Raw genomic sequence first — 20,598 nt, forward strand, 5'->3', positions numbered from 1 at the left:
TATGAACAAAGCAGAGTGTTCCGGGACTCTGATCTCTTAACCTTAAGTAATTAATAAACCTGCAGGTGCCGACAGCTTTTAAGGTGGAATGCATTTTATTTACTAAAGATGATGCTTAGAGGCAGATTTACCAAGTGTGTGCGCCAGCTCAAAGCCCTCTATTGGCCTGAAATTCAGCTTCAATTAGACGCCTTTCTCTTCCCAAAATATTGCGCTCTGAAAGCACAACTTCTGCAAACACATATGAAATACAAAGCCGAAAAAAAGGCCCACTCCTTTATGTCGCAAAATCGAAACTGCGCCTGTTTAATAAATCCCAGCAGTAGCCTTTTTAAACTGTAGAGGGTTTTTGCACTTGTTCACAATGTTCGCAAAATAACAGCACGAAAGCTGTGACATTCAGTGCGTCTCCGTGGGCTCTCTTCTCTGAAGTACGCTATGTCGAACTTCCGCCTAATTAGATCTGGCTGTGTGCGGTCGGTATTTGGAGCTGCTCCCTTGTTTTTCCTCCCAAAGGGTCGCCACAGCCACGGCGGCTGGATCTCCCGTTAATGCGAGTTTAGAACGACGACACTGGGGTAAACCAGCTTGTGACTTCACTGAGGCTTGTTTGTGTCTCCCCTCGGTCTTGAACCAGGGATCCTTCGCGGTGTTATAGAAAGGATAACCATCTTTGACGCAGACGTCTACGGGATATTTCTCAGGATGGCAGTTTTCAGCTTACTTCTGTCTTTGGCTGCTCAGACGCTAACTTTTCTCTTCTTTCTGCTCGTCGTTGTGTTTCTCGGATACTGCTTGTATGTTAAACACATTCATATGAAATATGACCACATACCCGGCCCACCGACGGACAGGTAGGTAAAGTTCTCGGCACTTTTGCTGACACTGCTCGACGCTGACCACGTGATTTCTTCCCCAGTTTTCTCTTCGGACACTCAGCATCGCTTTTGAGGATAATGAAAAATGGCGGAAATATGCACCAGAAACTTCTGGAGTGGTAATTTGAACGTAAACGATGGTTGTGTGTAGGAGTGATTAATAAATAATGATAAAACGTATCATTTATGCGGTAGTATGTCTTTTACAGGGCGGATGAGTATGGGCCTGTCTACAAGATATATGCTCTGCATTACGCTGTAGTGTGTGTGTCCTGTCCCGAGGCAACAAAGGTAAACTGTGACAACAACATGAGTGTGTGCAGTAGCGGTTTTTAATACGGGCGACATGGGTCCGAGGCGGCATCGCAGTGGGGGGCGGCATCACGGGCATCGGCAAAAAATAAAAACAAATTGCTCGTATTCATGCTGCCCCGACATCATGCCAGCGCGTATTGGGAATGGCATAGGCACCGATCGGTTTTCTGTCGCCCATTTGCTGGGGCGCCAAAATAATACCACAAAATAACAGAAAATAACTTTCTCATGAAAATACGGTTATTTTCAGTAATGACAATACAGTTTGTTGCCCTAATTTTACATGGGATTTTGCCTTTTTCAAGTGCTGTTAAACATTAAATTAGGAACATTTTAATGTGATTAAACAATAAAATTAATTGTAAAAAAGGCCAATGAATGCGGCAATATGAATAATAATAATACTTAAATGTACAGAAATATACAGTTAACAGTTGGTTTAAATAATAATGGATTGCTTTCATATAGCGCTTTTTGAGACCCTCAAAGCGCTTTACAATTCCACTTTATAATTCCGCCAGAGGGGGCGCCAGAGGGAGTGTTCGCCCAGGCACGATCTGGTGTTGTTCCAGGATCAACATTGCAAGTGACCAATCAGAATGTTGTGACGTCATACTTTTGCGACTTCGGGAAAAACCGCCGTAAAACAAAAAACTTAAGCTGCGAGAAACCGCCTCTGTCCGCCGATCAACGGACCCTGACCCTAACCCTTTAATAAACGCTAAGCAGAATTGATATTGTCCTTGGAACATTGGAATTTCATAAATGCACGAATGGCTTGGCGCGCCAAAGAATAACGTCACAAGAATGTGATTGGTCACTTGCAATGTTGTTCCTGGAACAACATTTACTATGCTGTTCCAGGAACAACAACGCGACGATATCAGATCATCCGTTCGCCCAGGGCGCCAAACAGGCTAGGACCGCCGCTGAGTGTGTGAAAGTGCTTGGCACAAATCCTGCCCTTAACTTCAAAGTGTGAACTACTGACATTTTGGTTTCACTAAGCATAACTCCTGATAATATTCGTATCAAATCTTCTTTCTCTAAAAAATTTTTTTCTGTCTTTCTGCTCCTGGCTTCAGCAAATATTGATGTCCACAAAATACCCCAAAGATAAACTTGTTTATAAGAGACTTGCCAACCTGTTTGGTCAAAGGTAAGACTGCCTTATCAGGCGCTTTTTTGTAGCGATGCACCAGTTCTAAAAGGCTGTGCTGTTACTGATATCGTTTTAACTTCAGTTACTGGCTGGAATTGATCAACAAAGGCAGATATCAGTAGATACCAGTGTGATACTTTGCATTCATTTACCAATATTTAGAGGTGGAGTGAGCTTTGCAATACTCTTATTTGTTTAACACCTGGACTAAGATTAAGACTCACAGGTATAATACAGACCACCACTGTACTCAGTGTTGGGAAGGTTACTTTTGAAATGTATTCCACTACAGATTACAGAATACATGCCCCAAAATGTATTTTGTAATTGCTTAATATATAAGTAATATACTTTGGATTACTTAATATATTATCATGCCTTTTAACAACTAATGAATGTCCTATTGCTGTGTGATTTATTACTATTACTGAAGGCTACTCACCATACCATTAGCAACTAGATGTTTAAATCTTAATATAAATGAGTAACAGTAGGTGGACATTAGGTAAGGCTGCACTTTTTGCAGCGATCTCATATAGAAAACTATTCCGCGTGTATATAAAACAGGTCTGTGGCTCTGAACCGTAGTAAAGGACCTCTGGCTAATACGTCGGGTTCGTGTCGGGCTCGTAGCCAAAAACTAGCTTTACTTTGTTGTCTGGGTCAACTTTGGTAGCGAGAGACAGAGAGAGGCGTTGAAAGGCTGCTGCAACGGAACTTATTGTTTTGGAGGAAAACACGAACACGGTGTACATTCGAGTCTTAATAGCTTACTTACAACTGGGCTCGTCAGGCTCTCTGTTTGGCATTTGAGCCTCTTAATGCGTGTTTTGTTTGTTTCCACCGGTGTGGAATTACCAAAAATAGAGAGGGCAGAGCTGAACATATGAAACAGGAAAAGACCGCCGTGTAATCCCTTTATTTCAACAAAGTAACTGTATTCTAAATACCACCCTTATAAACAGTAACTGTAACCGAATACAGTTACTCATATTTTATGTTTTAAATACGTAACAGCGGTACATGTATTCCTTTACTCCCCAACACTGACTGTACTGCAGAGATGGGAATCAATGACGTACTAATACTTTATCACATACTTAAGTAGCCTTTTTCCCTCACTGTGGAGGCAGTCTGAGAAAGCTCGGTGAGTCCATCAGGATCGCGTCGTTCTGTCATGTATTCGCTGTATGGCAGGCAGGATGTGGATTCAGGAGACAGAACATAAACTCAAATCTAGCAAAAATAATCATAAAATCTCAAACAATAACTGGGCAGGAACGAGGAATCCAAACACTAGGAATTTTCTGGGAAACACAGAATAAGGTAATACGCAACCATGAGGGAAGAGGGGCAATGTGGCAATGAACAAAGGGAGACAGAGATAATATATACTCACAGGATAATAAGAGAAGACAGCAGATGGCACGCACAGCTTAAAACTATAGGAGGACCAGATAGGAACATTTAGATTAGATGCAACCTGAATGCCAACAGTAAGCAAAACTAACAGTAACTAAAACTCAGAGGAATAAAATAACGTATTTTGTCAACTGTCTTCTTTGAAGGCTCTTAGGCAACGGCCTGGCAACAGCACGGGATCATGAGCAGTGGTACAAACAGCGCCGGATCATGGACCCTGCATTCAGCAGCCTGTGAGTTTCACAGTTATCACAAAAAGACAAAAGAGTTTGTTTGTTCAACCACTGATTTTTTTCCAAATGAATTTCTGTGGTAGTTTGTTGGCAGGTTCTGGCTCCTCCGGTTAAAGCTATCATTACTTCCAGGTATCTGAGAGGTCTGATGGGAACCTTCAATGAGAGGGCAGAGAAACTGATGGATAAACTTGCAGATGTTGCTGACAGTAAAACAGAAGCTAATATGCTCCAGCTTGTCAACTATGTTACCCTGGATGTTATTACTAAGGTTTTATATTACAGTCAGTTTTACAGCTTTTACAGCAGTCTTTATCCAAATAATATTTCCTCATGTTTGTGTTTTTCCTTGATAAATCTCAGGTTGCTTTCGGGGTGGACTTGGACCTGCTGAAGAACACTTCACAGTTCCCTAAAGCCATTGAGACATGTTTGAAAGGGATGGCTCACTACATTAGAGACAACTTTTTCGAGGTATTACTTTAGTGTTTTTTGATGAGCGAGATGAGAGATGAGATAGCCTTTATTTGTCAGTTGCAGTTGCCCACAACTGAGATGACAGACCTTGCCGACCGTACATAGAATACACAAACATCACATTGGGGAGACAGGTCAGGCTAGGTAGCAAGGAAAAAAAAACATCGAAATGTGTAACACAAAAGGATAATCCAGGAATGCACAGATATCAACACACCATAACACAATAAAACACAGACAAGCAACATGGGAGAGTATTCCAGTGTGTACAGCTGATCTGGGTCCACTGCAATCTTCGATTGCACCTCCAGCTGATCCGGTGTCCACATCGGATGGGAGGTAAGCATGGGAGGAGGCGTTGGATTCGGGGGAGGGAGGGTGATAGTGAGTATCAGCGTACATGTTTTGTGCGTGTGTGTGTGTGTATCCCATGTTCAACTGAGAGAAAATGTCACCACGCCCGGTTAAGCATCAGTCAACAGTCTCCAGTTGACCCAGGTGGCCTTGAATGAGGTACAAAGAGTTCGACAACAATCCTGTTATCATGGGAAGAATTTGTTGTTCCAGTCAGCTTCGACCTTGGCAGGCCTTCAGCTGGCACCGGTGGGATAGCCACATGAGTGAAGCTGGTGAATGTTTGGGTTTAGTGCAAACAACGGCATCCAATTTTTACAGTTGGTTTAATGTCCATCACTGGTCACCAATTATCTCAATTCCCATTGTTCTTCTCCAAGATGTTATCCATATTGCGTTCAAAACACAGTCTGAGTACTCCCAGCCCTGCCAATCGTCTATCATGTTGGCCAGCCTTATGGGATTTTGAACAGCTGTAGCCGCTTCTTGTTCTTCGATAAGCCAGCTCCAAGCCAGCTCCAATCAGCCCGAACTCCGTTATCGTGGTTCCAAATTGGTAGATGTCGTTCAATGTCCTCCGTCGAGTGTTGCCAGACACACGACGCAACCGACCATGGAGTATCCGGCAGCAAACGTCTCTGCAGGACAATCGGGCTCTCCCAAGCCTAGCAGGTTGTCAATTCCATTACGGGACCAGTTGATCAAATCCATAATTCTTTAGGTTTTAGAGAACAAGACCGAGAAACTCTTTGAGGGTTAGAGTTAGACGAGACTAGACAAACACCTAGAAGCAGCAGCAGAGAAGATAAGGGAGGGAGAGGGGGAGGCGTCCGCCTCCTCCAAGAGCCAAAGAAGAAGAAAGTATGTACTGCAAGTCTTGTTGCATGGAATGTTAACTTTTTCAATCTGCCATTCCAGTTTAATCCAAAGAACAGAGGATACATTAATGAGGTGAGGGAAGCGTGCCGCCTGCTGCGCAAAACTGGATCTCAGTGGATCGCTGAGAGAAAGGCCGCCATTGAAAACGGTGACGAGGTCCCCAAGGACATCCTGACACAAATCATCAAAACTGCCAACCAAGGTTGTAATCCCTAAATTTCACATTTGAATAGACTCAGTAAGCCTTGAGCATTGATTTTAAATTGCTGTGAATAGTACACACAAGAGTAAACAAATACACTGAGTTTTTAGTTGTGGCGAGTGGAGTGTTCTTTGTTGTGGTCTGCGTGCTGATGCTGAAGAAGCGACATCATGCCGATGACACCAGCAAACTAAATAAACTGATCAGGAAGGCTGGCTCTGTGATTCGCTTGAAAATGGACACTTTGGAAGCTTTGCCGAATATAAACAGATGACTGATAGAGACATTAACACAGAAGACATTGTATCATCTGACGTGTAATAAATGAAAAAAAGAGAAGGAAGCCAAATATTAATTTATATGTCAATTTTCTTATTGTTTCAGAGGAAATCATGACTGAAGAAGATGAGGAATTTATGCTGGACAATTTCGTGACATTCTTCATTGCAGGTGAGTCTCTGTTATTTCGTGTGTCTCCAGCAGACTGTGATACTGAAGAGCATAAGCGGTTAACAAAGTAGATGGGTAGTTGGATGGATCTGTGAAATGTTACAAAATAAGTTGGATGTTGTGCTTCCTTCTGGCACACTGCAAGGCTTAACTGCCACAGCATATTCGTCCACATATATGAAGCCCCCTTCATCAAAGACTGGTTTAAATCCAAACACTGAACCTTGGGGTACACCAGAAGTGACCGGGAATAGACGAGAGTGGAATGCTTTCAGTTGAATAAACTGGGAGTGGTCAAGGAGCTATGGTTGTAACCAGGTCAGGGAGCTGAACAGGATGATGAATGAGTGACTGGACCAGAGACTGGACTACAGACTGAACTGACTGGAGTGGGTCAGAGATGCCGAGAGAGGAAAGTCTGCTTAGAAGGACAGAATGAGAGATCGTGTCGAAGGCTGAGCTCAGATCCAAAAGGACGAGAATGGTGAGAAGACCAGAGTCAGCTCCGACTCGAAGATCATTAGTGACTTTAAATAAAGCAGTTTCTGTACTGTGACATGAACGAACACCAGACTGAAATCTCTCGTAGATGTTATTATTATCCAGGTGTGAATGAAGTTGAACTGCAACTACTTTTTCAAGTATTTTATAGATGAAGGGTAAATTAGAAATTGTACGGCGGTTGTTAAAGTTGTTAGGATCTAAAGAAGGTTTTTTCAGCATGGGAGTGACTGAAGTCTGTGAAGGTTCTCAGTCATCCAGGTCATCGTAGTCAAAGGAGCTTGCAAAGAAGGGCGTCTGGACTTCTTTAAGTTACTTGAAGACGTTTCACCTCTCGTCCGAGAAGCTTCTTCAGTTCTAAGGTCAAATGGTGGAGAGTCCCAGATATAAACCTAGTGGGAGTGACCCCCCACAGAGGGACAAAAGGACCCCCTGATGATCCTCTTTGTCTCAGGCGATTAGAGGATCATCAGGGGGTCCTTTTGTCCCTCTGTGGGGGGTCACTCCCACTAGGTTTATATCTGGGACTCTCCACCATTTGACCTTAGAACTGAAGAAGCTTCTCGGACGAGAGGTGAAACGTCTTCAAGTAACTTAAAGAAGTCCAGACGCCCTTCTTTGCAAGCTCCTTTGACGAAGTGACTGAAGCAATCTTGACTAAGGAGGGGACGACACCGGTGGTGAGTGAAGAGTGAATGATAGCAGAGATGAGTGGGAGTAAGGAAGAGAGGCAGGATTTCACAAGCCCTGTAGGCATAGGGTCAAGATGACATGTGGCAGGCTTTGAGTTACATATAAACTCAGAAATATCAGATAAATCAGGAAGATGGAAAGTGGAAAACGGCTCAAAATAGAGAAAAGGTTCTGGAGAGGGGGTAGACACAACAATTGAACTGAGTTGCTGGTGGATGTTATTGATTTTTGTAGTCCAGAGCAGCATCAAGGAGTTACAGGTTTCTTGTGCCTTGTTGATTCGAGTCTTTATGCTGAAGTACATGGTATTTGTAGATTTCTGCATCAACAGGAATCTAAATAATGGCTTGCTGCTATCATGAGTGTGCAGTGCTCTTGGCTTCACCGTCTGAGCTGTCTTTTGATTGTGACCCCTGGTTTCAAAAATGCTAAGCAATGGAGGAAATGCTAAACTTGAAACTTGAAAAACAGCAGCTTCTTTTGTATATAGTGTATGTTGTAACATTTTATTGAGCTTCATGGTGGTAATATTCAATTTTGATACATTTGTGGTATTTCAGGCCAAGAAACAACAGCCAATCAGCTGGCTTTTTGCATCATGGAACTCGGAAGACATCCTGATATACTGGAAAAGTAAAAAGTCAAAATATAGCACATAACAGTTTCCATTAGAACAAGTGAACTTTGGTTTCTTATGGAGTTTTCTCATTTCTCAGAGCGAAGAAAGAAGTGGACGATGTTATTGGGATGAAACGTGAAATAAGCTACGATGACCTGGGCAAGTTGGTCTACCTGTCACAGGTACATGTGGCAATTTGAAAATTGTGGTAATGTTTTTAGTGTGATTTGTAATCTCATGTTCACCCATGGATTCAAAATTAGTCAACTGACAATGAAAGACTGCATCAACAGTAAACTTAGGCTCTCAGTCTTGTTTTTATAAAACAAGATGCACCATAAACGTTGTAATCTTCCCCCAGGTGCTAAAAGAGACTCTGAGAATTTATCCCGTGACTCCGGCCACATCTCGTGATATTGCTGAAGACATGGTCATTGATGGTGTCCACATACCTGGAGGATTTGTTGCTGTAGTGAGTCATAGATATTTTTTTTTATGTGTTTCTAGCTTCAAAGCAGAAAATAAACTTCTGTTTTATATAATTATAAATAATAATGGATTGGATTTATATAGCGCTTTTCAAGGCACCCAAAGCGCTTTACAATGCCACTATTCATTCACTCTCGCATTCACACACTGGTGGAGGCAGCTACAGTTGTAGCCACAGCTGCCCTGGGGCAGACTGACAGAAGCGAGGCTGCCATATCGCGCCATCGGCCCCTCTGGCCAACACCAGTAGGCGGTAGGGTAAAGTGTCTTGCCCTACAAGACAGTTACCTGGAATCAAGACGAATAAATAACCTATTCTCATATTTAGTTCAGCTCCTATGTGAGCGGGAGACTGGAGAGATTCTTCAAGGATCCACTGAGATTTGATCCAGACAGATTTCACCCAGATGCTCCCAAGTAAGAAAAACACTGTTTCACCATGCTGACTTTATTACGTTTAATGTTTGCACACACTTTATTATCTCAGACTAAATGAGTGAAACGGTTCAAAGTAACTGAGGCTGTCTCTTATCTGTTCAAGGCCTTATTACTGCTACTACCCCTTTGCCCTCGGTCCTCGCTCGTGTCTGGGAAAGAACTTTGCTCAGGTGAGGATGACAGCGTAAGTCAACATGAAGACCCGCTCACCTATAAACACACTGACTCATCTCTGTGGGCGCTGTTGTGTTTTTTAGATGGAGGCTAAAGTGGTGATGGCCAAACTGCTCCAGAGGTTTGACTTCACTCTTGTGCCAGGACAGACCTTTGACATCCTGGATGCTGGAATGCTCAGACCTAAGAGTGGAGTAATTTGCTCTTTCGCTCACAGGGAATAAAAAGAATAAATGGCCATAAAGCACCAATACATTAGAAGAGGTCATAGTAGTCTATAGAGTAAAACTGGGCTTTTATTCATATCTAAAACTGTCACTTAAAAAAGAAGAAGAAAACCTTGTAATGAAAACAATAATGGTGTGATTTAAATACATAGCATATTCATATGAAGTTATGTCGTGTTTTTTATTTATTACAATAATGAATATAAAACTACTTGTTGGCCAACAGGGAGTCTGTAGAAACTGTGCTGCTGTTGGCTGAAGACAAAGGAAGAGTAAAAGGGGAAGGTATGTTTGGAGGCAGAGAGAGAGAGAAGGTAGGAGTGGAGGTGAGAGTAGGAATTTAAAATGTAGGGACTATGACTGGTGGAGGTGGTGTGACAGAAGAGGATCCTAGGGATGGAATGAGGTGGAGGCAGATGATCTGGAAACTACTAAAGGAAGCAGGAAAAAGAAGAGGAAGAAATCCTTTCTGATACAACAACAAAAGGAGTCTTGTGTCTGTGCGAATGACCAGATCTTTTGCTTGATAGGCAAATGTGTTAACCACTACACTTCAGAGCCACCCATTACAATAGTCAGTATATAGAAACATTTCTGAGGGGCGCTGGTCTCTAAGGTATTGCCATTTGTTACTTTTATACACTGCTGATATATATTTTTTAGTTTATATTATGTAGTTGCTTTTTCATAGCCATTGAACCACAGAAGCTTTAGTGTCTGTAACTAATTTAAGCACAGGTTTTATGTAATTGAAAATAAAACTGAAACTTTAATGTTTGTCAGTGTGATGTTATTTGTGTTTGCGGTGTAGTGATTTCTTATGTACCCAACTTGCTCTTTTAATGCAATTACCAACAGTGTACACATGGGGGCGCTAAGCTCCTGCACAGAAACCTGACTTTTAAAGCAGAGGCAGCACAACAACCACGATCAAGACTATCGATTAAAATGTTATCCAATAAAAGATCAGTTTTATTAAACGATTCAAAATCACAGATATAAAACAAACACTCAATATACCTACAATATTGATCGATTTCCCCGCGCGCAGTCGATCTAGAGCTTGATTGATTCCTCCATTAAAACTCGTGTTCACACTAATAAGTCCAGCAGCACGCATTAAAAACCGGCACCTACCATAATAAATTATTAGATCTGCAGTCTGCAGATCTAATAATTAATCTCCAAAGGTCTGGAACTTCCCACAGAAGACCACTGACCTCCCCTCACACACCCACTACCTTTTAAAGCTCCTGGGCCAATCACACGGCAGAAGTCAGCGAACTGTCAAGGGACACTTGTTACACACCTTTAACACGGACGTCTCCGGGACATTTTCCAGGATGGCACTTTCCAGCCTGCTTCTGAGCCTGGCTGCTCGGGCACTTACGTTTCTCATGGTCATGGTAATTTTGGGCTTTAATTATTTCTTTGAGCTTTTCTTTTTCCAGGGTGGAATGATTGTACAGCATACTACGCTGCTGACTCAATAAGAATTGAGTGCACAAGTTAGAATTTATTTAGGGTTAGGATATATATACATACATTCATAAATGCTTTAATTGGTGGTGAAGTTTCTGTAGTGTACAAGAAAGTTAATTCTGTTCATCTGGACGTAGTGTTTTCAGCTGGAGTGTAGTTGTCACGTCCGGTGTGGCAGACGTGTGGAGTTTGTAGAAAGGACCCAAAAGGCGGCAGCTCTGGTGCAGGTGAGTATTTATTTACAGGAGTGGGTAAAAACAGCAATGGTGGGTGAACATAAAACTGGAAAACCTAAACTGGGCAGAGCTAAGAAAACAAACCTGAACGAAGATGCAGGGAGGTCCGGGGAAATACATAGGGAGACCGAGGGGAAACAACACAGACGAACCAGCAACGACTAAGACAGAAGACACGACTTAAAAACACTCAAAGAACACAGGGAGATTACACACAGGTGGGGGACACAGCTGGGAGTGATTAACGTGACGAGACTAGGGAGGCAAACTGAAAACACTCACATAAGACGCAGACCTTCAAAATAAAACAGGAAACACATACACGCAATGACACAACACACAAACTTCACACAGACTGGGGAACACATAGGAACATGAAAATAAAACCCAGAATAATAATAACTACTAAAACAAAACACGGAGTCACAAACTCCGGATCATGACAGTAGTGTATGTAGATATTTGAAGATGTTTGTATAATTTTGACCCACTGTGAAATTAATTTACACTTGTGAAGCCAGTTATATACTGCACAGTCTTTCCACCCCAGAGAAAGAAACGTTCAAAGAAATCATTAAAACATGAATTGACATTCATGCCAATGGTTAATATATGTAAACATCTGACCACAAGTAGTTTGTATTTATGTATCCATACATTACTGTTCAAACTAAATGCAACTCAGCAGTAACTTAACATGCTGTGTAGCCATGCTAGCAGCAATTTAACTATGATAATAATAAAACCTGCTGTGTGACAATGTAATCTGTTGAGCTCCTGACTTTTACAGAGTTAAAATCATTTGTGTTGCAATCATATTTTGCTATTTTTATTAATTTTCTCAATATCTTTTCAGGTTCTTTGGAAATGGCCTGGTAACAGCACGGGATCATGAGCAGTGGTACAAACAGCGACGCATCATGGACCCTGCGTTCAGCAGCCTGTGAGTTTCATAGTTGCCACATAAAGACACAACAGTCTGTATGATTAACCACTTGTCCAGGGTTGGAAACATCTCCCTTTTTTTTTTTTTCTGTGCAACATTATCCTTTAATGAATTTCTGTGATGGTTTGTTGGGATGTCCTGGATGTGCTGCTTCTCCGTCTAAAGCTATCATACTTCCAGGTATCTGAGAGGTCTAATGGGAACCTTCAATGAGAGGGCAGAGAAACTGATGGATAAACTTGCAGAGCTTGCTGACAATAAAACAGAAGCTAATATGCTCCATCTTTTCAACTGTGTCACCCTGGATGTTATTAGTAAGGTATCATAATCAGTTTTACAGATGCAACGTGGGGTTTTTTTGTTGTTTTTTTCATAATTCTGATGAAGGCACAAGCTTTTACGTTTGTTTTAATTTACTGTTAAAAAGTTTCTAAGCGTGTTGTGTCCGTGTCTTGATATTTCAGGTTGCCTTCGGGGTGGACTTGGACCTCTTGAAGAATAGTTCACCTTTCCCTAAAGCCATTGAGACATGTCTGAAAGGAATGGTTACCTATGTTAGAGACATATTTTTTGAGGTATTACTTCAGCGTTTGTTGTTATGAAGTATGTCTGCCAACAACATTGTTATCAGGATGCCAGGCTAAACCCTTCAGTCTGCCATTCCAGTACAATCCAAAGAACAGACGATACGTTAATGAGGTGAGGGAAGCGTGCCGCCTGCTCCGTACAACTGGAGCCAAGTGGATCAGTGAGAGAAAGACCGCCATGCAAAACGGTGACGAGGTCCCCAAAGACATCCTGACACAAATCATCAAAACTGCAAGCCAAGGTTGGAGTTCCCAAATTTCACATTAGACTAGACTAGAGCAATATTTTATTCTCTTTGTGACGAGACAGAGTGAATAGAACAAATGTGACCCACAGTTTTTGATGCCTTCTCAGTTCGGTGCATGTGGTTTGTAAGTAATGTTGGAAACCAGGAGAAGTTAAATATCGATGTATCTGTCCATTCTCTCCTCATTTCAGAGGAAAACATGACTGAAGAAGATGAAGAATTTATGCTGGACAATTTTGTGACATTTTTCATTGCAGGTGAGTCTCTGTTGTTTCAGCTTTGATGTGTGAAATGCAGCTGGAAGCTCCTTTGTAGCGTCAGACGAAGCTCACTGCACTGAAGAGTGTGTTTTATTTTCAGTTTTACACAATGTGGCCACTGTTGTCTGTGAATTTGTATCCTGCTGCTGTGTGCTGCAGTTTAATGTTAATTGTAGAGCATCCTGATATCACCGTTCAAACACGTGTTCACTTAGCATGGACAAAACTGTCCTTTCTTATCCAGAGGGGCTGCATAATATCTGCACACACACACTGTGTCACAAAACTCTAGTTCCTGTGTTACTGACAGAGATGGGCAGTAACGCGTTGCTTGTAATGCGTTACTGTAATCCGATTACTTTTTTCAAGTAACGAGTAAAGTAAGGGATTACTATTGCAAAAACGGTAATTAGATTACCGTTACTTTCCCGTAGGAACGCTGCGTTACTGCGTTACTAAAACCGTGATTTATTTTTTTTTTGCGAGAATGTCTCATGACACTGACGTAAGCGAGTGCAACGTTCGTGGCAACAGCTGTGTGCATCAACAATGGATCATATATCGAGTGCGGGAGAGAGTATGAGCGTGCAGCGTTTAAAGCGTGGAAGTACTGACCTTACTTTGAGTTTGATTCCATAAAAAGTGACAAAAACATTAGCATCCGTTGTGCGTGGGAAGAAAACTTCTTTTTACAGCGAAAAAAACCCCTAAACTTCCAAACAAGCACCGAGTAGCTACGACGTAATGGGAAACTCACAGAGAAACTCGCGGATTCTTCCACTGACCGCGGCACACCTGCACCAGGGTAAACCTCCGCCTGCCCCCAGTCCTGCTTTACAGGTGGAAATAGAGCAACAGGACCGCTGAGTCTTTGACTTTATTTATTTTCTGCTGTGTTTTACTTGCATCTATTTGAAAGACTGAGTGTAAACACAAAAAATTATTTTATGTGCTGGAATGTGCAGAAAATAGGTTTAAATGTTAAACAAATTTCTTCCAGTCAGAGAATGTTGCATATAATTAAATTTTTGCTTGATGCATAAAGTTAAAAGATTAAAACTAATAAAACAAGTTTTAAAAAGATGCTTTTCCATTTGATTACATTTTATATGATGGATTATGTAGAAAAAGTAGAATTGGGCTGAAAGATCTATCGCTTTATCACCTATTCAGGTTGCAAATCGTGTTTTTAAAAAGTAACTAAGTAACTAAGTAATTAATTACCTTTGAAAATAAGTAATCAGTAAAGTAACGGGATTACTTTTTGGGGGAAGTAATCAGTAATTAGTTACTGATTACTTTTTTCAAGTAACTTGACCAACACTGGTTACTGACTGTTTGTCTCAAATTCCCCCCCCCCCAAAAGAAAAAAATGTGTATATATATTTATTACTCTGTAAAAGATGCATGACAGACCTGACCACGTTTCAACACTTTTCAGCATTTCTTCTTTATTTCGGTTGTCATTTACAACTCGGATGCAGCTTTTAAGCTGTCAGCCAAACACACCAACAACAACTCACCCAAGACACCAGTCCAGACTTAAATGCAGTTGAGGTGTTATGAGCTGATGGCACTCAGGTGTGTCCGCCTTCCCCATAGCCGCGCCACAGACCACGCTCCGCCACATACTCTTTTCAAACTTTGTTTGTGACAAGGACGATAACATTTGCAAATGAATAAAATAGCAATCAAGAAAAAGAAACGTATGATTTATTTTTGTTACATGACGCATTATTGACAAACTGGCAACATTTTAGGCCAAGAAACAACAGCCAATCAACTGGGTTTTTGCATCATGGCGCTTGGAAGACATCCTGAAATACTAGAGAAGTAAGAAGTCAAACAGAACTCAACAATTTACACTTTCTGTTTACAATTTTCTATATTTTTGCATGAATATAACCTGAAACATGATCTGACTGAACCTATAAGGTCCTACAAGTAAAGAAGACTTAAACAAAAGTCTTTGAGATCTTCAGAAATCTTCTTGCTGTGACACACTTGTTGGTGGCTGTGGCTACAATGTAGCTTGCCATCACCAGTGTGTGAATGTGTGTGTGAATGGGTGGATGACTGGATATGTAAAGCGCTTTGGGGTCCTTAGGGACTAGTAAAGCGCTATATAAAATACAGGCCATTTGTTGTACAGTCAGTCTGATAGATCCAGTTCTTACAATCAGTGTGTGCCTCAGATCTGACTGTCAACCCGTTGTGTGAAAACAACTTCTTCTAATTTGATCCATCCAAATATCAAACATCAAAAATATTCCCAATCCTGAGATTATATAAATCTCAAGCCCACAGACATTTATGTAGATGTGCATTTTTCTCTATAAAAAATGTAGTTTTACATCTGTTTCTACATATTTACTCCTATGACCTGTGTTAACCTCTAAAGATGACTAAGGTAATATTTCTGCAGTTATAACTGTGTAATATATAGAGTGAATTTTTGGTTTTCTAAATTATATTTTTATTTCTTAGAGCAAAGAAAGAGGTCGATGATGTCATTGGGATGAAACGTGACATAAGATGACGACTTAGGAGAGCTGGTCTACCTGTCACAGGTACATGTGGTAAATTTAGTTATTCATTTATTTATTTTAATAACTCACCCAAAGTGTGCACTTCTCATTGTAACCTTCCTTCAGGTGTTAAAAGAGACTCTAAGAATTTACCCCCCAGCTCCAGGCACGTCTCGTGATGTTGCTGAAGACATGGTGATTGACAGTATCCACATACCCGGGGGATTTAGCGTTGTTGTGAGTCATTTTCTTTTTAATATGTTTGTAAGTCTAAATGATAACTACATACTAAAGACAACAAATATATGAAGCAAGATATATGGAGTTATGTAGCGAAGAAAAAAAGATAATTAACTCTAAATATGTTTTATAGATTCCTGAAAGTAGCCACTGTTAACTTTGTTGACAGCGCTGTAAACTCTTGGCCTTCTCTCAATAAGCTTCATGATGTAGTCACCTGTTAGCTGATTGGTTCTCGCCATTATATGAATTCTAAGTAAAGAAAGTCTGTCAGTCAGTCCGGAAAATTGCTAAAACTTTGAATGTGTCCCCAAGTGCATTCACAGAAACCATCAAGCGCTACAATGAAACTGGCTCACTTGAGGAGCGCACCAGGAAAGACCAAGAGTCTCAATTTAGTATTCTAAATTGGAGGCACACTGAACCAGCATGGCTAACACAGCATCCTGCAGTGCCATGCCATCCCATCCAGTTTTTGTTTAGTTGGACCATCATTTATTTTTCAACAGGACAATGACCCCAAACACACCTCCAGGCTGTGTAAGGGCTGTTTGACCAAGAAGGAGAGGGATGGAGGGCTGCGTCAGATGGCCTGGCCTCCACAGTCACCTGACCAATGGAGATGGTTTGGGATGAGATGGACCGCAGAGTGAAGGCAAGAGAGTCAACAAGTGCTCAGCATCTCTGGGAACTCCTTCAAGACTGTTGGAAAAACATTTCAGGCGATGACTTCAAGAAGCTCATCGAGAGAATGCCAAGAGTGCAAAGGGTGGCTATTTGGAAGAATCTAAAATATAAAACATGTTTTGAGTTCTTTCGCACTTTTTTGTTTATTACATAATTCCATATGAGTTCATTCAAAGTTTTAATGCGTTCAGTGAAAATCTGCAATGTAAATACTCATGAAAAAAACAGAAAAAAACATTGAATAAGAAAAGTGTCCAAACCTTTGACTGGTAGTGTATGTATAAACTGTCACAAAGTTGTCAGAAAAACATAAAATTAATACTAGTCTTTTGTCTGGTCAAGTACCTAGGGAATTTAAGCATGCAGTCATACATCCTTTACTTAAGAAACCAGGCTTAGACAGTTCAGTCATATCAAATTTTAGACCCATCTCTAAGCTTCCCTTTCTTAGTAAGATTCTGGAAAGGATTGTTTATACTCAGTTGATGGACTACTTGAATGACTCTAAATTGTCAGAAATCTTTCAGTCCGGCTTTAAGCCATTCCACAGCACGGAGACAGCCCTCGTAAAAGTTATGAATGACATCCTGATAGCGACAGACCGTGGTAAATATGCAGTGCTGGTCTTGTTGGACATGACAGCTGCATTTGACACTGTGGATCACGATTTGCTGATCTCCCACTTACAGCACTGTGTGGGAATTACTGGTTCGGCACTTTTGTGGTTAAAGTCCTATCTTTTAAATAGGACATTTTGTGTTAAGTTGGGGTCGGCTTCATCCTCTGTGGCCCCTCTGCTTTGGGGTGTTCCACAGGGATCTATTCTTGGGCCGTTATTGTTTTCATTGTACCTCTTGCCTCTTGGCGCGATTTTCCGAAAGTATAAAGTGCCATTCCATCTATACGCAGATGACTGCCAGCTCTACTTACCTTTTAGTCATTCTGATAGTCTCCCAACTGGACCTCTGCTTGACTGCCTTACTGATGTCAAAGCATGGATGGCAAAAAACTTTTTAAATTTTAATGATCGGAAGACAGAAGCAATTTTATTTGGCCCAAATCGTTCTTCTCATACTCTGGATGTTGATCTTGCAGCTTTGACTTCCCAACTAAAGAGTTCGATCACAAATCTCGGAGTTAAAATTGATTCTGCACTCACCTTTGATGACCATGTAAACGGGGTGGTAAAATCAGCATTTTATCACCTCAGACGTTTATCAAAGGTTAAGCCCTTTCTTTCCAAGCGTGACTTGGAAAGTGTTATTCATGCCTTTATTACCTCACGTTTAGATTATTGTAATTCTCTTTTAACAGGGGTTGGGCAGGGCACTTTGTCACGCTTGCAATTAGTGCAAAATGCTGCGGCACGATTTTTAACTGGCAGAAGAAAATTTGATCACATCACTCCGATTTTGGCCTCTTTACACTGGCTTCCAATTGAATTCAGGATCCGTTTTAAAGTCCTTTTATTGGCTTTTAAATCTCTAAATGGTCTGGCACCTGTTTATTTGTCTGACTTGTTGAAGCCCCACGTCCCCACTCGTTCCCTTCGGTCAGCTGAGCAGTTGCTGCTTTCGGTCCCAAAGTCACGGCTGAAACTTAGAGGAGACCGAGCGTTCTCTGTTGCCGCGCCGATGCTTTGGAATAACCTTCCTCTCCATATTAGACAGGCTGCATCAGTGCCAGTTTTTAAGTCTTTATTAAAAACCTATTTTTATTCCCTGGCTTTTAACTCCGTGGGTAACTGACATTTTTATTGTTTTTTAACTTTATTGCTATGTTTGGTTTTATTATTATGTGCATATTAGTAGTGTACAGCACTTTGGTCTACCAGGTGTGTTTTTAAAGTGCTATATAAATAAATAAATGATGATGATGATGATGATGATAAAAAATGAGGTCTTATTCAAGCAATTACAAATACATTTATGGTTAAAATGTAAAATTAAATCTTCTCATATTTAGTTCAACTCCTATGTGAGCGGGAGACTGGAGAGATTCTTCAAGGATCCACTGAGATTTGATCCAGGGAGATTTCACCCAGATGCTCCCAAGTAAGAAACACACTGTTTCACCATGCTGAAACAGTGTGTTTAATGTTTAAACATAATGTTTAAACATTAAACATTATGTTAAATATTTGCACACACTTTATTATCTCAGACTAAATGAGTGAAACGGTTCGCAGTAACTGAGGCTGTCTCTCGTCTGTTCAACAAGGCCTTATTACTGCTGCTACCCCTTTGCCCTCGGTCCTCGCTCGTGTCTGGGACAGAACTTTGCTCAGGTGAGGATGACAGCGTAAGTCAACATGAAGACCCGCTCACCTATAAACACACTGACTCATCTCTGTGGGCGCTGTTGTGTTTTTTAGATGGAGGCTAAAGTGGTGATGGCCAAACTGCTCCAGAGGTTTGACTTCACTCTCGTCCCGGGACAGACCTTTGACATCCTGGATGCTGGCACACTCAGACCAAAGAGTGGAGTGTTGTGCACTTTGATTCACAGGGATTACAAAAATAAATGATCTTAAAGGACTTTACATAAAAAGTGGTCTATTTTTGGTCCCTGAGATATATTAATATAGGGAAAAAGAAAGTACAGCTTCAACACTATGTCTCAGTTTTGCTACATGATTTAGAAATGCTTCTTTAGTAAGTGAAATCAGCACAACTCTTTGAGTCTAAATTGTAGAAATAAATGTGTAAAAAGATCCTTGTCAAGAACAGAATGGATTTTCTCTTCTTTTTTAAAATTTTATTTCATTGCCGTAATATTAATGGCCGTGGGCCAATTTGGCCCCCGGGCCTCATGTTTGACACCTCTGGTTTAAAGGGTAAAACTGATTTGATTTTTATTCCTGTCTAAAACTTGTGATTTAAAAAAAAAAAAAAAGAATTTAAAGAAAAAATTGTGTCATGTATGAACTACACTGTAAATTCATATGAAATGAATGTAATCATGCTTATGTCTTCATTATGATAATATATATGGTAACATCATGGGGAGTGCTGGTATAATAACGTTTGCACTTAGCATTTTAATCTTGCACAAAATCATCACATAGTTTGATGTGACTTTTTTTAATAACCAGTGAGCAAAGGAACCTTTTGTGCCTGCATAGCATCCAAGATTTTCATAAAAGTGCTGCATGTTATGAAAATGAAAATAAATTTTGAGATCCCACAGAATTTTTTTTGTTTAAGTCTGCATGCTTCCAAGATGCTGTGCCATCCTGCTACAAATCACATCATCCCAGCGCCAAAGAAACCCTCAGTCACCTGCTTAAGTGACTATAGCCTTGACATGATGACACGATTGTTCCACAGATTTTTGTATAAATCCTATTAACCCTTTAAGAACTACCATAGAACCAAGTCCGCCAGAGCTTATATTATATTTTTACATGCTGTGGAGCCATTTCTGGGAGCATTTCAAGTTGATATACATCAATACAACCATTATAGCCCAAATTATAATAATATGCATGCATTAAGTGCATTACATAAATTGCAAAAAAGTGCAATAAACTACAAAAAATTTGAAAATTGTTTTTGTTTTTTTAACATATATTTCTAGTTAGAGAAATTTATGAGGCTTATCCCTCAAAACTGCAAATACAATAAAGTTGCACAAAATAGTTTCCCACCACAGGAAATTTATTTTAAATGTCTTCATATTTTTATTTTTGAAATACACCAATTTTTATATACTGCAGGAAAAATGAAAATGAATATTATAATGCAAATTTACAAAAAAAAAAAAAAAAGCATATGCATCAAAATAAACTATTTTCAGCAGTGCACCTAACCCTAAGCATCCCAGAAACGACACAGAAAGTCATAAAGTCAAACATAACTTTTAAAAACAC

The 20,598-nt window shown here is 40.5% G+C and overlaps 1 protein-coding gene and 1 pseudogene across 1 annotated transcript; both read left to right on the forward strand.

Annotated features, from left to right (window-relative positions):
• Positions 1–378: 378 nt before the first annotated feature.
• On the forward strand, positions 379–9,679 carry LOC113037514 (cholesterol 24-hydroxylase-like). The gene is made up of 15 exons (XM_026194699.1): positions 379–854; positions 920–997; positions 1,088–1,169; positions 2,279–2,352; positions 3,924–4,010; positions 4,143–4,281; positions 4,374–4,484; positions 5,760–5,922; positions 6,307–6,372; positions 8,127–8,199; positions 8,283–8,367; positions 8,547–8,657; positions 9,003–9,091; positions 9,216–9,282; positions 9,370–9,679. The coding sequence occupies exons 1-15, from the start codon at positions 706–708 to the stop codon at positions 9,508–9,510; spliced, it is 1,515 nt and encodes a 504-aa protein (XP_026050484.1). The 5' UTR covers positions 379–705; the 3' UTR covers positions 9,511–9,679.
• A 190-nt stretch (positions 9,680–9,869) lies between these two features.
• LOC113037538 (cholesterol 24-hydroxylase-like) lies at positions 9,870–19,918 on the forward strand (annotated as a pseudogene).
• The last annotated feature ends 680 nt before the right edge of the window (positions 19,919–20,598 follow it).

The sequence above is a fragment of the Astatotilapia calliptera genome, chromosome 15 (genome assembly GCF_900246225.1).
Source record: "Astatotilapia calliptera chromosome 15, fAstCal1.2, whole genome shotgun sequence".
NCBI lineage: Eukaryota > Metazoa > Chordata > Actinopteri > Cichliformes > Cichlidae > Astatotilapia > Astatotilapia calliptera.

Coding starts and splice junctions, on each gene's coding strand:
- LOC113037514 (XM_026194699.1), top strand. CDS start 706: ATGGCAGTTTTCAGCTTACTTCTGTCTTTGGCTGCTCAGACGCTAACT. Junction 8,368..8,546: donor AGTTGGTCTACCTGTCACAG/GTACATGTGGCA, acceptor ATCTTCCCCCAG/GTGCTAAAAGAGACTCTGAG. Junction 9,092..9,215: donor TTTCACCCAGATGCTCCCAA/GTAAGAAAAACA, acceptor TATCTGTTCAAG/GCCTTATTACTGCTACTACC.